The sequence below is a fragment of the Indicator indicator genome, chromosome Z, assembly GCF_027791375.1.
Source record: "Indicator indicator isolate 239-I01 chromosome Z, UM_Iind_1.1, whole genome shotgun sequence".
NCBI lineage: Eukaryota > Metazoa > Chordata > Aves > Piciformes > Indicatoridae > Indicator > Indicator indicator.
In genome coordinates this window covers 18,607,166-18,620,928 of record NC_072053.1, presented here as the reverse complement: position 1 = coordinate 18,620,928, position 13,763 = coordinate 18,607,166, and the positions used below count along the sequence as shown (strand labels likewise).

At 55.5% G+C, this 13,763-nt stretch overlaps 3 protein-coding genes across 3 annotated transcripts; all 3 read left to right on the top strand.

The window, feature by feature from the left end:
• The first annotated feature begins 2,903 nt into the window (after positions 1–2,903).
• LOC128979607 (avidin-like) lies at positions 2,904–4,151 on the top strand. Its single transcript, XM_054397912.1, has 4 exons — positions 2,904–2,975; positions 3,107–3,317; positions 3,716–3,836; positions 4,106–4,151. The coding sequence occupies exons 1-4, from the start codon at positions 2,904–2,906 to the stop codon at positions 4,149–4,151; spliced, it is 450 nt and encodes a 149-aa protein (XP_054253887.1).
• A 3,449-nt stretch (positions 4,152–7,600) lies between these two features.
• On the top strand, positions 7,601–8,521 carry LOC128979626 (avidin-like). Its single transcript, XM_054397951.1, has 4 exons — positions 7,601–7,621; positions 7,733–7,943; positions 8,286–8,406; positions 8,488–8,521. Exons 2-4 carry the CDS (start codon positions 7,775–7,777, stop codon positions 8,519–8,521), a joined length of 324 nt encoding a protein of 107 aa, XP_054253926.1. The 5' UTR covers positions 7,601–7,621; positions 7,733–7,774.
• A 2,585-nt stretch (positions 8,522–11,106) lies between these two features.
• On the top strand, positions 11,107–12,902 carry LOC128979723 (avidin-like). The gene is made up of 4 exons (XM_054398076.1): positions 11,107–11,214; positions 11,713–11,926; positions 12,386–12,506; positions 12,803–12,902. The coding sequence occupies exons 1-4, from the start codon at positions 11,137–11,139 to the stop codon at positions 12,900–12,902; spliced, it is 513 nt and encodes a 170-aa protein (XP_054254051.1). The 5' UTR covers positions 11,107–11,136.
• Positions 12,903–13,763: the final 861 nt, after the last annotated feature.

Here is a 13,763-nt window from a genome sequence, read left to right as displayed (position 1 = left end):
CCATAAATCCTGCCCCCTATAAATCCATCTGCAAAGTCATTCTCTTCCTCCTTCTTCCCTCTCTGCTCCCATGGGAGATGCTCCCTATCGGGTAATGGTGGGGGAGTATCTCAAAGCCTCTTAGGCCTGTCTAGGTCTAATGCCAGGAGGAGGAATGTGGAGGGGGCAGTCTCAGACCTGGCCAGCCTGAGACTAGCCTAGCAGTGGGTAGGGGAAAGAGCGAGCCCTGGGGGTTTGGGCATACCCTCAAGAGGGAGAAGGGAAGAGCTGGGATGCCTTTGGGTGTTGTGTAAGGGACTCTGCACGCTTTGGGCTATCTTTGCCACTATGCTTGTAGTTTTGTAGTTTCACCAATCGCTTTTCCATTTAAACTTTCCATCACTCTTCAATCCGTTTGTGTGAGTGTCATTCTTTTGTCCCTCTCGGGGCAAGAGAGGATCTGTCTGGCCCCAAACCAGCACAAGTCTTTAGGCAAAATACAACAATTCTATGCAAGCCGGGAGGAAATAACACAGAAAGAGAAGGTCCCTGGGAGCAAAAATGGCATTCACCCACAGCGTGGGGGGAGAAACTCGACAAGAACCCTTAAGCCCAAAAGAGGACATGAATTAATTACCCACAGCTGATTCTACCCAACTGGGGAGTGCTGCTGCTGCTGTTAGTTGTTGAGGCTTTGGGGTGGTCTCGTACGGCGCTGGCACGGCAGGTTGCTGGCAAAATGGTACCACGCTGTCCCAAGACTGGTCTGGTTTCAGTGGACGGTGGGTGGTTTATGACACTTCGTGATGGGCACATGCTTTGTCCTGACTAAACTGAGGCACGGTGTGATTCCAGTTGCAAGGGGAAGCAGGCTTGGCTCTGGCTCCTAAGCTCGTGGCTTCTCCAGCTTGCTGTCTTGTAGGCTCGTGGCTTTATCCCAGGCTCTGGACTGGACACTTGAGGTAGGGCAGGGGAACTCAAGGCAGCTTCAAGCAAGACGGGTCCAAGCAGGTTCAAGCAAGGCTTGACCAAGGTTTAAGAGCAAGGTTTGAGCAAAGCAAGGTGACTACAAGTCAGCCTGTATATATATCTTGCCCTAGATTCATTTGGGCCAATAGGGCAGCTGAAGCCAGCACATAGTTACCCAACAGAAACTGGCTCTGCCAGGCTGTGGCCATAAAAGACATGAAACAAAGGCCTGGTTTCTGGGGGAGCAGTGTCCAGTACCCAAGCTCTTACCCTGGTAAGCAACTTTGTTTACCAGGCACTCATGGTCCTGTCCTCTTTGTTCCTTTTCCCGCATTGCCCTGACTTTCTGCAGCAAGGAGGGGGGAGAGTGGGACCATGTGTAGACACCTTAGGGCCTGTCTGGGCTTTGTGCTGGGCCTGTCTGGCCCTACCATGACAGTGAGGCACATCTTGCTCCCATTAGGGTTCTTTTGAGAAAAGAATAATTTCTCCTTGGTTGACGGAGCCTTGCAGGGTACAGGGAAAGAAGGGAAGATGGCATCATTCCAAGCAAAGGGAAAGGAGGAAGTACCAGGGAAGGAACAAGTCTGGGAAAGGCAGGAGAAGAGAGCAGGGTACTACAGAGCTGAAGGTGCCAGCTACATCCCTGTAGTAAGGGTAGCTGACCAATACTACCCTATTTGTACAGCCAGAGCTGTCAATCACCTTGGCCTTGCATGCTGTAACTCGCAAGGCTTGGCTCAGCTCGCCATGGCATGGCACAGCACAGCCCAGCTGGGAGGTGTGGCCCTTCACAAGATCACCCTGCACCCCACAGAGACTACATCATGGCATGGCACAGCACTGCAGGAGTGGGCAACTCCTTGGAACCAAATAACATGGTGGAACAACATAGCGTGGAACAGAACAGAATGGCACAGCCAGAGTGTGCAGATGCTCATGAGATTATCCTGGACTGCGCAGGAGAGGGGGATGCTGAGATACCAACAGCAGAAGATGCCAAGCTCCCAGCCTGGGTGGTGATGAACTTTAGTGTTGGGGAGAAACTGGGTCTCAAATGTGAGACTAAATTCAAAGCAAAATTTGGGAAGTATCTGAGAGACCGTTGCAAAGGGTTGCCCTGTGCCCATATTAGGAAAGGAAGGTTGTGGAGTGATTAGGGCTCCCTTGGCTCTTGCTGCAGTGACTGGGGTGATTAAAACACATATCTTTCAGGAGAGAGCTTTGAAAATCACTGAGGAATGGGTGGGAAAATCTGTTGTGAACCAAGCGACTTCAGCCTCTCTGGGCCAGCAATGCAGAGATACACAGGCACTTAACTTTGGTGAAGGATTCCTGCGTAAATACAGCTTTTGTCAGCGTTAAAATGTGACATCCAAGAGCTTTGGGGAATGTTTGTGTTCCATAAATATAATCAAGGCAACAAATAATTTCCTTCTAACAAAAGCCTGTTTGTAAAAACAGCAGGAAACCTTCATGCCAGCCCCAGGCGAGAGCAGACCAGTTGCTTTCTTGCCTGATCTGCAGCTGCTTTGGTGCTGAGAGGGGATAAAGCAAAGCCCCAAAAAGAGCTCAGTGCTGGGTGGGTTTGCATGAGCATGTTGGGTGAAGAGGAGCAGGGAGAGGCCATGAGCTGCAGCCAGTCCTGGGGTGTATAGGGGTTAAGGCTGCTTGGCATCCCTTTGCAGCCCAGGCAGGGAAAGAACTACAGACACAGAGGGGTTTTCCCTTGCTGAACGTCTGTCCTGGCAGTCTCCAGCCTGCAGGAGCCAGGGCCTTCCCCAGACTGGTGCATCTGGGAAGTGCAAATTTGGAAACACCCAGATTGCACAATGCCCTGGCCAGAGCTGCCACCTGCAGCCCTAGAGGCAATAAAAGGGCAAGGGAGCAGGCACCTCGACAGAGCCCTGCCAGGAGCACCTCCTAGCTACACCGGCTGTCAGCCCACTGCAGAGATGGTGCAAGTGACTCCCTTCCTCCTGGTGCTCAGCTTGGCCCTGGTGGCTCCTGGCCAGGCTTCCAGAAAGGTAATGGCAGGGCTGGGATCCATGGGGCAGGGTGGGCAGGGGAACTGTGGCTCCCCAGGGTGCCCTCTCCTGCCACCCTGCCCGCAGTCAGGCTGTGCTGTGGCATCAACACTGAGTCCCTTCCACCCCAGTGTGTGCTGACTGGGAAATGGATCAACGACCTGGGCTCCACCATGACCATCGGGGCTGTGAATGGAGAAGGCAACTTCAATGGCTTCTACCACACAGCTGTGACAGCCACCAACAACAAGATCCAGGTGTCACCACTGCAGGGGTCCCAGCACCGCACCAACCAGAAGAACCACCCCACCTTTGGCTTCACTGTCAACTGGACCTTTTCAGGTGCTTCTCCCTGCCCTCCCTGTGCTGTCCCCAGACCTGCCTTGTGCTTCTCGCAATGTCCTTGAATTCCTTCTTCCCTTCCCTGCCTTGCCTGTCATTGTCCTCTGCTTTTGCCTGTGGTGTCCCCAGTGCTCTCCCATCCTTGATTTTGGAGCTCCTTTTGTTGGTGTGGGGGCACAGAAGACATGCTGGGGGCTGAAGCTCGCTGCTGCTGCTGCTGCCTGCCCATCTGCACTCATGAGCCCAAGTCCTCTGACCCTTCCTGCCTGATGTCCCCAGAGGGCAAGACTAGCCTGGGCCTACTGTCCCCTGTGCTGGGACAGCCTCTAGGGACATAGTTTGGCACTGGTGTGCCTCCCTGGATGTGCTCCCCTCCACCTCCCGCGCTGTCCTTGCAGACTCTGTCACTGTCTTCACTGGCCAGTGCTTTGTGGATGAGAATGGAAAGGAGGTTCTGAAGACCATGTGGCTCCTGAGGTCACATGTGGACAACATCACAGATGACTGGAAAGCCACTAGGTGAGCCCCCTCCCTGTCCCTGCCACCTGCAGGTCCCCTGTGCATCCCCAGGTGAATGGAGGGTTCCCACCCCAGAGGGTCAGCACCTGGCAGAGCTGATGCCAGGCTGGGGATGGCTGAGGATGGGGCATTCACACATGGCCTTCCTGGGGGTGCCACCATGGTGCCAGTGCTGTGGGTGGGAGACAAGGCTGTGTCCCAGGAGGGTGTTTGCCCTGTGCAAGGCTGCAGTTCCCACACTTACATGAGCTCCCTCTGTGTCCCTGCAGGGTTGGCATCAACGTCTTCACTCGACTGCACTCTCAGAAGGAGTGAGGGTGGCTGTGCTGGGGTTCCTGGGCTGAAGCAGGGCCATGGATGCTGCCCCCACCTCCTACCCCACTACCTGCTTCTCCCAATAAAGCTTTGCTGAAAACACCCAGCTGGCTCCTGTTGTGTCATGGCTCACTGCACATGTTCCCCCATCCCTGCCACCCTATCTCATGGCCTCTTGAGGCTCAGAGTGCGTCCCCTGTTGTGACCCTTCTCTGTGGTCCAGGATCCTCCATTGCAGCCTTAATGAGCTTCAGCTACTGCTTCCTACTCTCTCTGTCCCTGCTTCACCCACATGCCACCATTACCAGGAAGGCCAGAAAGCGAGCTGCCTGCAGCAAGTGTCTGCCCAGTGTTTGCTTGCCTCTGTCCTGGAAATTAGCTGCACCACGAGGGATGCTTTCAGATGCAGCTTCAGTTTTCTTGGGCTGTATTTTGGGCAGGCAGCTGCTGCCTGCAGCACGGCTGAGGTTTGCAGTGCCGAGCATGGTTGGTCTGCAAAGGCTGCAGGGGGCAGGAGGGGCAACTGCTAGCCCCTTGCAACATCATCCCCTCTCAGAGGTGGCATGAGGCTGGCAATCAGCTGCTTTCAGGAACTTCTGCAGGGACTCAACTCGAGGCAGGGACTCAACTCAAGGCAGGGAGGACAGTCCTGGGTTGCAGACGGCTCTTTCACATTTCCTGTCTACTGTTTGTCAAGGCTGGCTCAATGCCAGAGTGAGCAGCCAGCTTAATTATTCCTTAGCCCTTTCTTCTTAGTACTCATGAAGCCTTCCTTGACTCCTGACATAGACAGGTTGAAGCCACAGCCCAGCTGCCTTTTCACTTCTTCAGCACTTTCTGCTGTGGCCTTCTTCCCTTCCTGCCCATCCCCTCTTGACCCCTCCCTGCTGCACCAGGGCTCCTGCAGACAGGGGTTGAAGTGTTGTGGGGACCTGCGTAGAGGAGAGGGGGACCCTGAGATATCAGCAGCAGAAGATGCCAAGCTCCCAGCCTGGGTGGTGATGAACGTTAGTGTTGGGGAGAAACTGGGTCTCAAATGTGAGACTGAATGCAAAGCAAAATTTGGGAAGTATCTGAGAGACCGTTGCAAAGGGTTGCCTTGTGCCCATATTAGTGTAAGGAAAAATTAATCAGATCTAGAAGTTCCTGTCACAATGGAGACAGAGGAATCTTGTAAAATCCTATTTGAATAAAGGGAGAGTCCACAGGACAATTCTCTTTGGGCTCTCTGAATTGCTGGAAAACACACCTTCCCTTTTATCCTAAATTACCAGATGCAACTATCCCTCTCCCTTTCCTCATTGGCTAAGGTACTCAGGATTTACAGTCTTTCCCAAAACTCCTACTACATGCCCCCCTTTCCATGTAACCCCCCTGCATCATACATTGTGGTGGCCCAGCTATTGGCAATACCACGTATGCCAGCTGTGCACAGAGGAGCTGTGCCAGCCCCAGGCACGTGGGTCATGTGTCCCACTGCCCAGGCAAACTGTTGGGAGTTGCAGTTCAGAGTTGCCCAAGGCTCCTGCAAGATTTCTGGTCCTCATTGCACCCAACAGCGTGTGTGGCAGGACAAGATAGCCTGCTGTCCTGGACTTCTAATCCATGGCCACAGCAGGTGCCTTCTTGTCTGTGCATGCTTATTGGGTACCTGCAGTAGCACTGCAGTGGGAGGCCCCAGGCAAGAGCCCTGGTGTGGAGCTGCAAGGTGCTCGATGGACAAGGTTTGGAGTGAAGCTTCTGTGTAGGCAAACCTTCTGTGCTCACCTGGCCACCTCCTGCATCTCTGCACCCCAGCCTGCACTAGCTTCCCATTAAACTCTATCTCCAGCTACTGATCTGGGTGGGGACCTTGCTCCTGTGCACACATGACAAAGGGCTGTGTGATGGCCCCCACAGAGAGGACTGTTGTTGTGAACTGAGATCCTGGGGTGTTGGGGTGGTCCAAAGTCCATGCTGGACACCAGAGGGCCCAGGGCAAGGGCCTGCAGCTCCATGAGCAGCTACTGGGAACCTGGGTGGCTAAGGCCAGTTACTTCATTTCATGGGATAGGAGATGATGTAAGCTGATGCTTGCTCGCCAGGGGAGCAGAAAGAGAAAGCAAAACCCTAAGGTTTACGGGAAGCCATGACTGACAGTCTTACTGACACTCTCCCCACCCCAAAGCCGTGCAGCGAGCTGGGGGGGAATAGGGTATAGGGGTTCCTGCAAGTGAGGGGTGAAGCCCAGGTACAGCCCTCAGCCAGGAGATACCGGGACAGAGACAGGCAGGACGGCCTACAACCAAAAGCAGCCCCAGGCAACCCCCACTACATCCCCACCCCACCCCTGTTCCCATTCCGTGTCTATGCCCACCCCACAACATGGTTCCTCCCGCTGGTGCCGCCCAGCACAACCCGGGCCGGGCCGGGCTATAAAGCGGCGGAGGCTCCGGCACGTCGTGATTTCTTCCGACTGCTGCAGCGCTATGAGCCGCCGCCGCCTCCTCTCCGCCCTCGCCCTGCCCACCGGGGCGGGCCTGGCTGCCGCCGCGGCGGGGACTCAGGTGGGGGCCGGGCGGAGCGGGACAGATGTGGCTGGGAGGCACTCGTGAGAACCTCGTCCTGGGACGGAGGGTGCGGGGAAGAACGCGAGAGGGACAGCGACCGCGGGGGGACGGGCCTTGCAGCGGGAAGCACCCCTCTTCCCGGGAGGACACTGAGGGGAGCTCCTGCGGGGCAGCAAGAGACTCCAGCCGCCATTCGTGTCCCCGGGAGGGTTACGCACGGACATCCCTTCTCGGACAGGCGGGTGCGCATGTGGAGACATGCAGGGGATTGGGGCAGGGGTGACCTGCAGACCGTGACCCAGTGAGGTGGCTTGGCCAAGGAGCTGTGCTGTGGGTGTGCATAGGCAGCGCATGGAGCTGGTGCCAGAGCTCGTAGTGGGGAGCTGCAGGGCTCTGACTGTGCCCCCCTCTTTGGCTAAACGGGACCCCACCATGAACCCGAGAGCTCTGCCGATCCCAGTGGGCTCCCAACTCGTGCCACACCCTGATGCTGAGCCCAGCATATGTCTCCGCAGGCACAGGCAGCCTTGTCCTGGGGTCACACAGCTCAGCTGGCAGGCCTAGAGCAGGGGGGCTGTTTGTACTCCTGGCTGTCTGGGGCTCCTGCCTTTCTTTTATCTTCCTCACCTCTCCCCTTCTGCTCAGTTTACCCCAGTTTGTGACCTTCCTGATGTGGCCAAGGTGTTGGCAGCTTCCTAGATATTTTCTCTTAATAACAAGTGCTGAGCACTCATAGTGTTCTGGAGACACTGCGCTGTGCCACTGACCACAGCTTGTCCTGTCTTTTCTTCCTTTTACAAGCTGCTCTGCCAGGCAGCTGAGATCCCCACGGGAGAGAAGGCCAGTGCAAAGGAGGCAAAGGCAGCCAGCAACAGGTGGTGGCAGGGCCAGGATCAGAAACACTCCACAAGGAATGGCAAGGTGGGTGCCAGCACCCCACGGGCATCAGGTGTGTGTGGGTAGGGGTTTGAGCACATGGGGTAGGTGCTGCACACAGGCGGCCCGGGGACATGTCTGTTTGTGCCCCTGCAGTGCAACTTGACTGGCTGGTGGGAGAACGACCTGGGCTCCAGGATGCATGTGTCTGCAGTTGACAGCCAGGGCAACTTCTCTGGCGAGTACCACACTGCTGTGTCCAGTGCCCAGAAACCCATCAAGTCATCTCCTCTTGTTGGCTCTCAGCACTTGGACAAGGACAGGCAGTGCACATTCGGCTTCACTGTCAACTGGAAGATGTTTTCTGGTCAGTAGCTGCAGTGGAGTCTCTGTGAGCATAGGGTGGTGGCCTGGGGAGTGAAGCTCAGATGGGATCCCGTGCCCACCCCAGGCCTTTTTCTCTCCCCAATTTGTCCTTCCCTGATCTCTCCCATTCGGGGGGTGGGGGTGTCTGTAGACAGCAGCACACCTCCCAAACCACTTTTTGGGCAAGATGGCATGGAGAGGTGCTTTGACAGCATCTCTGCTGCAGAGCATTGCTCTGCAAAAAAAGACCTTCCCAGGCTCCATGAGCATTCAACCTGCTGATGCTTGTGAAGCCCCAAAAGCAGCTGAGGTCCCACTAGAGTAACAGTCTCTACTCTCCTAGACTCCACAGCTGTCTTTGTGGGCCAGTGCTTTGTTGAGGACAGTGGGGAGGAGGTCCTGCAGACCTCCTGGCTCCTGCGGGAGAAGGTTGACTCCCAGTCCAGCAACTGGAAAGCCACCAGGTGAGCCAAAGGACATGCAACCCATCTAGGATAACTGCCACACCTCCAGCTGGGCACTGACAGGCTTCTGTTTCACCACAGGACTGGCCGCAATATCTTCACTCGGATGAAATGAAAGGAGGAGAGAGAACCTTTCTGCTTCAGCTGGACGTGGGAGAGCCCATCAGTATGTACCACCATCAGGGTTGCTATCTACTCCAGGAAATGAAGTCCCAAACCCCAAATAAATTATTATTTTACCCTTTTAAAATTAACCATATGTAGCCTGGGGAGATGTCCTGGGGAATGCTGGACTCAAGCACTGTGGTGGGTGAAGGATGAAACTCTCACCCTGTAGCTCTGGGAAGAGACCGGCCCCAGCAAAGCTCCTTTTCTACCCCAGCTTCTTGGTGCCTCCCCAGAGTGACCCTCTGGAGCCAGGCACAGGCCAGCACTGGCTCTTCCCTGCTAGGCATGGGGTGAGCGTGGTGGCGGAGTAAGCTGGGAGGCTCTTCTGCATCTCAAAAGGCTGTCTGGGAGCTCCCCTGAGCTCCGAGGCAGCCCTTGGCAGGCATGCGCAGTGTTGGCTGTGTTCCGGGCCAAGCGGCACCGGCTGCTCTCTGCCGGCAGCACGGCGCTGGTAGCGGCAGCACATCCAGCTCCCAAATGTGGGATTTCCTATAAAGCAGGCACCCAGCAAACACAGTCCCAGACCCCTGCCTGCCAGACCTTGCGTAACTTATGGTAATGGACAAGGCCAGTGCTGCCTGAGTCACCCCTCCCGGCCAGCATGAATGATTTCCAGGAAATTCATCTCTGGGTCTGAATCTGAAACTAGAGTAGCCCAGTCCCAGACTAACCTGGGATGGTGATGCACGTCCCTTACTGGCACCCTGCCCAGGATTTGAGCAGCCTAAAGGCAGCAGGGGGCTGGCAGGACTGCCACCTCCCAATGTTCTCCTGGGATTCTTGCCATGAATGCTTTGGGAGAGCTTTGCTAACAGCACCTGTGGCTTCAGCAAGTTTTCCCCTGCTCTGTTTTAGCCCACCTTGTTACAGACCTGCATGTGGCTTGTTTTTCACACCTTTTTCCCTTGGGTCTGCCTCCTGCTTCTGGACCCATGGTGCTGTTTCCTCGCTGTCTTTTTCTGTTCCCTTAAAGCCTTTCTGAGCAACCTCCATGCCAGCCCCCTGCCACAGGATCTGCACAGCCCCTTACCTGATGTGGAGGAACCTGACAATTAAGAAAGGGAGTGGTAGAGGGAACAGAGGACACGGTTCAGATCCTGAAGTGTGGCCAGCTCAGCACTCGGGCATCCTGTTAAGCCTACAGCATCATTGCCTTCCTGCCAAGACTTCCCCAGGGAAGGGCTCCCTGTGGCTGTGAAGCAGCTCTGGGATGCTCCAGCTCAGCACTGGTGCTGATCAGGGCCTAAGCTGTCTGCAAACCCTGTAGGCAGCCACGGTGCCCATAACCTTTGCAGCAGGCATGGGCTGGCAGAGAGGCTTGTGTGTCCAGTCCCTAGAGAAAGGCAGCCAGCAAGGCTGTGAGGCATCCAGCATTTTGATGTTGGGGTGGCAGGTGACAGGACATGATGTGTCAGGGTGCCTGCAGGGAGCTGAGGCAGAGTATGCTTCCCAATGAGCACTGAGCCTTCTGCAGCGCTGGGATTTACCCAGCTGCAAGACCTGCCTGCAGCACTCTGTCCACTGCTCACGTCTGCTCTGCCCCTTTGAGCTGCAAACCCAGCACAGTTTGCCTCCTTCCAGCTCAGACCCATCAGCACAACCAAGGTGAGATGCTCTTCAGCCTCACTGCAGACCTCCCTCGAGGAGGAAAACCACCCATTCGTGCTGCCTGGCAAGCCCCAGTCACAGTCATCCCTTGAACACCTTCAGGGGCTCGGGGAGCTGGCAGAGGCAGAAAGCTTCTTGCAGTCACACTGCTGCCATGTCTGTGCTGCCCAGGTGCTCACACTGTGCTTTGGTTAAAGAAGGGACAGATTTACTGGGATGGGGCAATGTTCTTGCAGGGGATCAAATCCCTCAACAACTGGTTGCTGTCCAAATGGAGAAGGTGTCTTTGTTGCAGGGGTTCTCCAGCAATTGCCTGGTCTTAACCATGTGCAGAAGTTTGTCCTACACAACTGTTTCTACAGGGTTTGTTTGAAATGTCTCAACACTGAACATCTCAGTGCCCAGCATCTGTCTCAGTCCATCTGCTGTCTCACCTAAGGAGACAGAGCTGAGGAGTTCCCAGGTCACTCAGGGACTCCATGTCTGGTCCTCTGCCCTCCTGTGCTATCCCAGCACTCCCTCATCCCCAACACCAGATCTGCATGTCTGGTGACACCTCCCAGTCCCCACCTCTGGCTCTCTTGTCCAGGCAGGTCCAGCCTGCCACGGGGCTTGTGCATGGACCACCATGCACAGGGAGGGCAACCCATGGGGACAAGCACACTTTAATGTCTTCCAGCTGCACAGAGCAAGGAATGGGTTGGCAGAACCTCCTGGATAGTGGTTGTACAAACCTTCCCCATGCCCCTACCTCCTTGCAGATCCGTGCTCATCCCCACATTTTTCCACTGCAGTCCAGGTCATGCAGACCTCTGTGCCTCTCCTGACCTGGGCACCCTGCCAGCCACCTCACAGTTGCCAGTCCAGTGCATGTATGTCTCCAGTTACAGCCCTCTATAAAGGGAGCTGGGACGTGGGGCTGGGAGGCAGCCACGCTGGGTGCTTCACAGCCCCATGGACATGGGGAGCGGTGCCTTTGCCCTGGTCCTTGCCCTGGCCCTGGTGGCATGTGTCATCCCTGCAGAGAGTAAGGTATGAGGACAGGGGTGATGGGGGCATGCACTCGTGGCACTGGGGCACAATCTGAGCAGCCAGGGGTTCTCTTTTCAATATTACTTAGCCTGGGACAAGCAGAAAGTTGCAGGCATCCACTCCAAGCAATGGGTAGGTTGTCTCTGGGTCACCCCTGTCCACCTGGTCCCACCTCAGCAAAACTTGACCCCTACAGATGGGTGGGGTATTCATTCATATGGGAATGAATGCGCTTCCATGCCTGTTAGTCCAGTGCATGGTGCATCCCCTCCCATGTTGTCTGTATTTGCCTGCCTGCCTGCAGGCTGGCACATGCTGGGTTTGCTGCACCATCTCCTCCGCAGCCAGGAGCACCTTGGAGAGTTTCCCCAATATGGGGAAATGGATATCTGTGTCCTTCAGTTGCACTTTCAGCAGGGCTTTCAGGTCTGGTGGTGGAGGTGTGGTCCCCTCTGTGCTGTGCACAGGGGTAGAGGGCCTGTGGCCATGTCCCTTCAGTGCCAGCTCAGCGGTCTGTGGAGGAATGAGCAGGACTCACTGATGGAGATTTCAGCTGTGAGGAGCAACGGGGAATTCCAGGGGAAATACCTCACAAGGGTCACCATCAGTGGTGGCTGTCCCCGCCTCTCCCCTCTGAAGGGCACCCAACAGCAGCCTGGCGAGAGGGAATGGCCCACCTTCACCTTCACTGTGCACTGGGACAAGTTCTCTAGTAAGTGTGGGGACACCTGGGGATGGCACCATGGGGACACTGTGTCCACACAGCTGTCCAGCAGGAATTTTTCCTCTGCCGCAATGTCTGCTGGGTGATGCTTTGCAGCAGTGAATCAAGAGGGAGGCTGTGGTGTATACCCAGCACTGGGCTAGTGGGAAATGCTAGGCTGGCACATGGCAGTTCCTCCTCACCCAGTGTTTCTGCACCCATCCATGGTCTGAGGTGACCATGGTGGGTTTAAAGCCCAGTCAGAGCTTGGGGGATGCAATGCCACACAGGTCCTGCGTGGTCCAAGGGAGATGCTGGGGAAGGGCTGGTCCTTTCAGCATGGATTGGGTGGGCATATGGCCATTGAAACCACAACATGGCTGTGGCTGGGAGGACCCCAGGAAAGGGGAACTGGCCAGCAAGCATGGGTGCCATCCCCAACAAGTCCCCACCAAGTGCTTCCCCCAGATGCCACTACCGCCTTCGTGGGGCAGTGCTTCGTGGATGCAGGTGGAAAGGAGACATTGAGCACTACGTGGCTGCTGCGGGAAGCTGTCGGATCCCTCGAGGAGGACTGGAAAGCCACAAGGTAGTGGGGGGATGTGGGGGATATCAGCCCCAAAGAGAGGTCCTCCCCAGGACCCTCAAGAACCATCATCTACCTGGTCATGGAGACCATCCCTGGCAATCACCCAATGTGGTTTTGCAGAAGGAACTCAGGTGCCTCCTGGCACAGGGCTTGCCCTGGCCCAGGGCATGCGGCAGCTGCTCCATGTTGGCAAGTGGGGGGTCATTTTAATGACACCACTGCTGTCTTCTGGAACTGGCAGCCCTTAGTGCATGGTGTATGAGAGCCATCCCACAGGAACTCTTTGCTTCTCACAGGGTGGGCAGAAACATCTTCACACGCAAACGCACGCCAAAAGAAAAGATCCTATTGAGCTTATCCCCATCATGTGACAATGAGTCTTCACCTGCCCCTTGACAGTCTGCTCTGGCTGCAGCCCAGGCTCCTCAAGGCAAGTAAAACCAGCTTCTCATATAAAAAATAAAATTTAAAAGTCATACCAGCTGTGGCAATTTTTTTTTAAACTACTCTCACTCGCCCTCTGAAGCAGCTTTTCTCCGCAGAAAATACCACTGCAGAGATGAAGCCTCCCCAGTGTCCTTCTCCAGGAACATCTGGGTCCCATTCTGCTTCCCCTAGTCCTGCTCTCTGAGGTCATTTCCAAACTCATTCGAACCGGAATTTCCGCCCTGTGCCCGCACACCCTGACCTGCCCGTAGGTGGCAACAGCATCCCCAATCTAGCCGTCTTCCCCGCAGTGCCTTCATACCCAGCTCCAACAAACGCTTTTCCAGCCCTAGGATTCCATGCTCCGAAGCACTGGGTGACGATGTGTGGATAGATGTGAGGTATCAGTAAAGTGTTTCTTCACTCTGCACAGAGCACAAAGTAAAATGTACACAGTTGAAGTCCCCATCCCATTCCTGTGTTACAATCAGTAATTGTGCCCTTCTCTGCCACTGCATGTCAGCAGGGCTGCTCTATCTGCCTCTATGGACAGCTGCCACACTTAGTCCAGCACTTTTGGTGTTTGTGAACCTGAAACCCACCTTCATTTTCAATGGCCCAGACCCCCGCGCCTGCTGCAGACACTGCGGGGAGCAGGGAAGCAGCTCAGGGGCACAGGGACAGTGAGCACTGTGTTTTGTTCCTCCAAAGCCCCTAAGAGCAGCAGATGAACAGCAGAGGTGCAAACACAAGGCTGGAGAGAGTGCTGGGGGTCTTTAGCAAACACAGTTACTTGTAGCCCAGGGCCCCTCTGCGGTTACTCCTTCCTCC

What these genes read in the sequence shown, in the direction of transcription:
- LOC128979626 (XM_054397951.1), top strand. Translation starts at nt 7,775, where the DNA reads ATGCATGTGTCTGCAGTTGACAGCCAGGGCAACTTCTCTGGCGAGTAC. An exon ending in CAACTGGAAGATGTTTTCTG is followed by an intron (nt 7,944 to 8,285) that starts GTCAGTAGCTGC and finishes CTACTCTCCTAG; the next exon opens with ACTCCACAGCTGTCTTTGTG. An exon ending in AGCAACTGGAAAGCCACCAG is followed by an intron (nt 8,407 to 8,487) that starts GTGAGCCAAAGG and finishes GTTTCACCACAG; the next exon opens with GACTGGCCGCAATATCTTCA.
- LOC128979723 (XM_054398076.1), top strand. Translation starts at nt 11,137, where the DNA reads ATGGACATGGGGAGCGGTGCCTTTGCCCTGGTCCTTGCCCTGGCCCTG. An exon ending in TCATCCCTGCAGAGAGTAAG is followed by an intron (nt 11,215 to 11,712) that starts GTATGAGGACAG and finishes ATGTCCCTTCAG; the next exon opens with TGCCAGCTCAGCGGTCTGTG. An exon ending in GAGGACTGGAAAGCCACAAG is followed by an intron (nt 12,507 to 12,802) that starts GTAGTGGGGGGA and finishes TGCTTCTCACAG; the next exon opens with GGTGGGCAGAAACATCTTCA.
- LOC128979607 (XM_054397912.1), top strand. Translation starts at nt 2,904, where the DNA reads ATGGTGCAAGTGACTCCCTTCCTCCTGGTGCTCAGCTTGGCCCTGGTG. An exon ending in TGTCAACTGGACCTTTTCAG is followed by an intron (nt 3,318 to 3,715) that starts GTGCTTCTCCCT and finishes CTGTCCTTGCAG; the next exon opens with ACTCTGTCACTGTCTTCACT. An exon ending in GATGACTGGAAAGCCACTAG is followed by an intron (nt 3,837 to 4,105) that starts GTGAGCCCCCTC and finishes GTGTCCCTGCAG; the next exon opens with GGTTGGCATCAACGTCTTCA.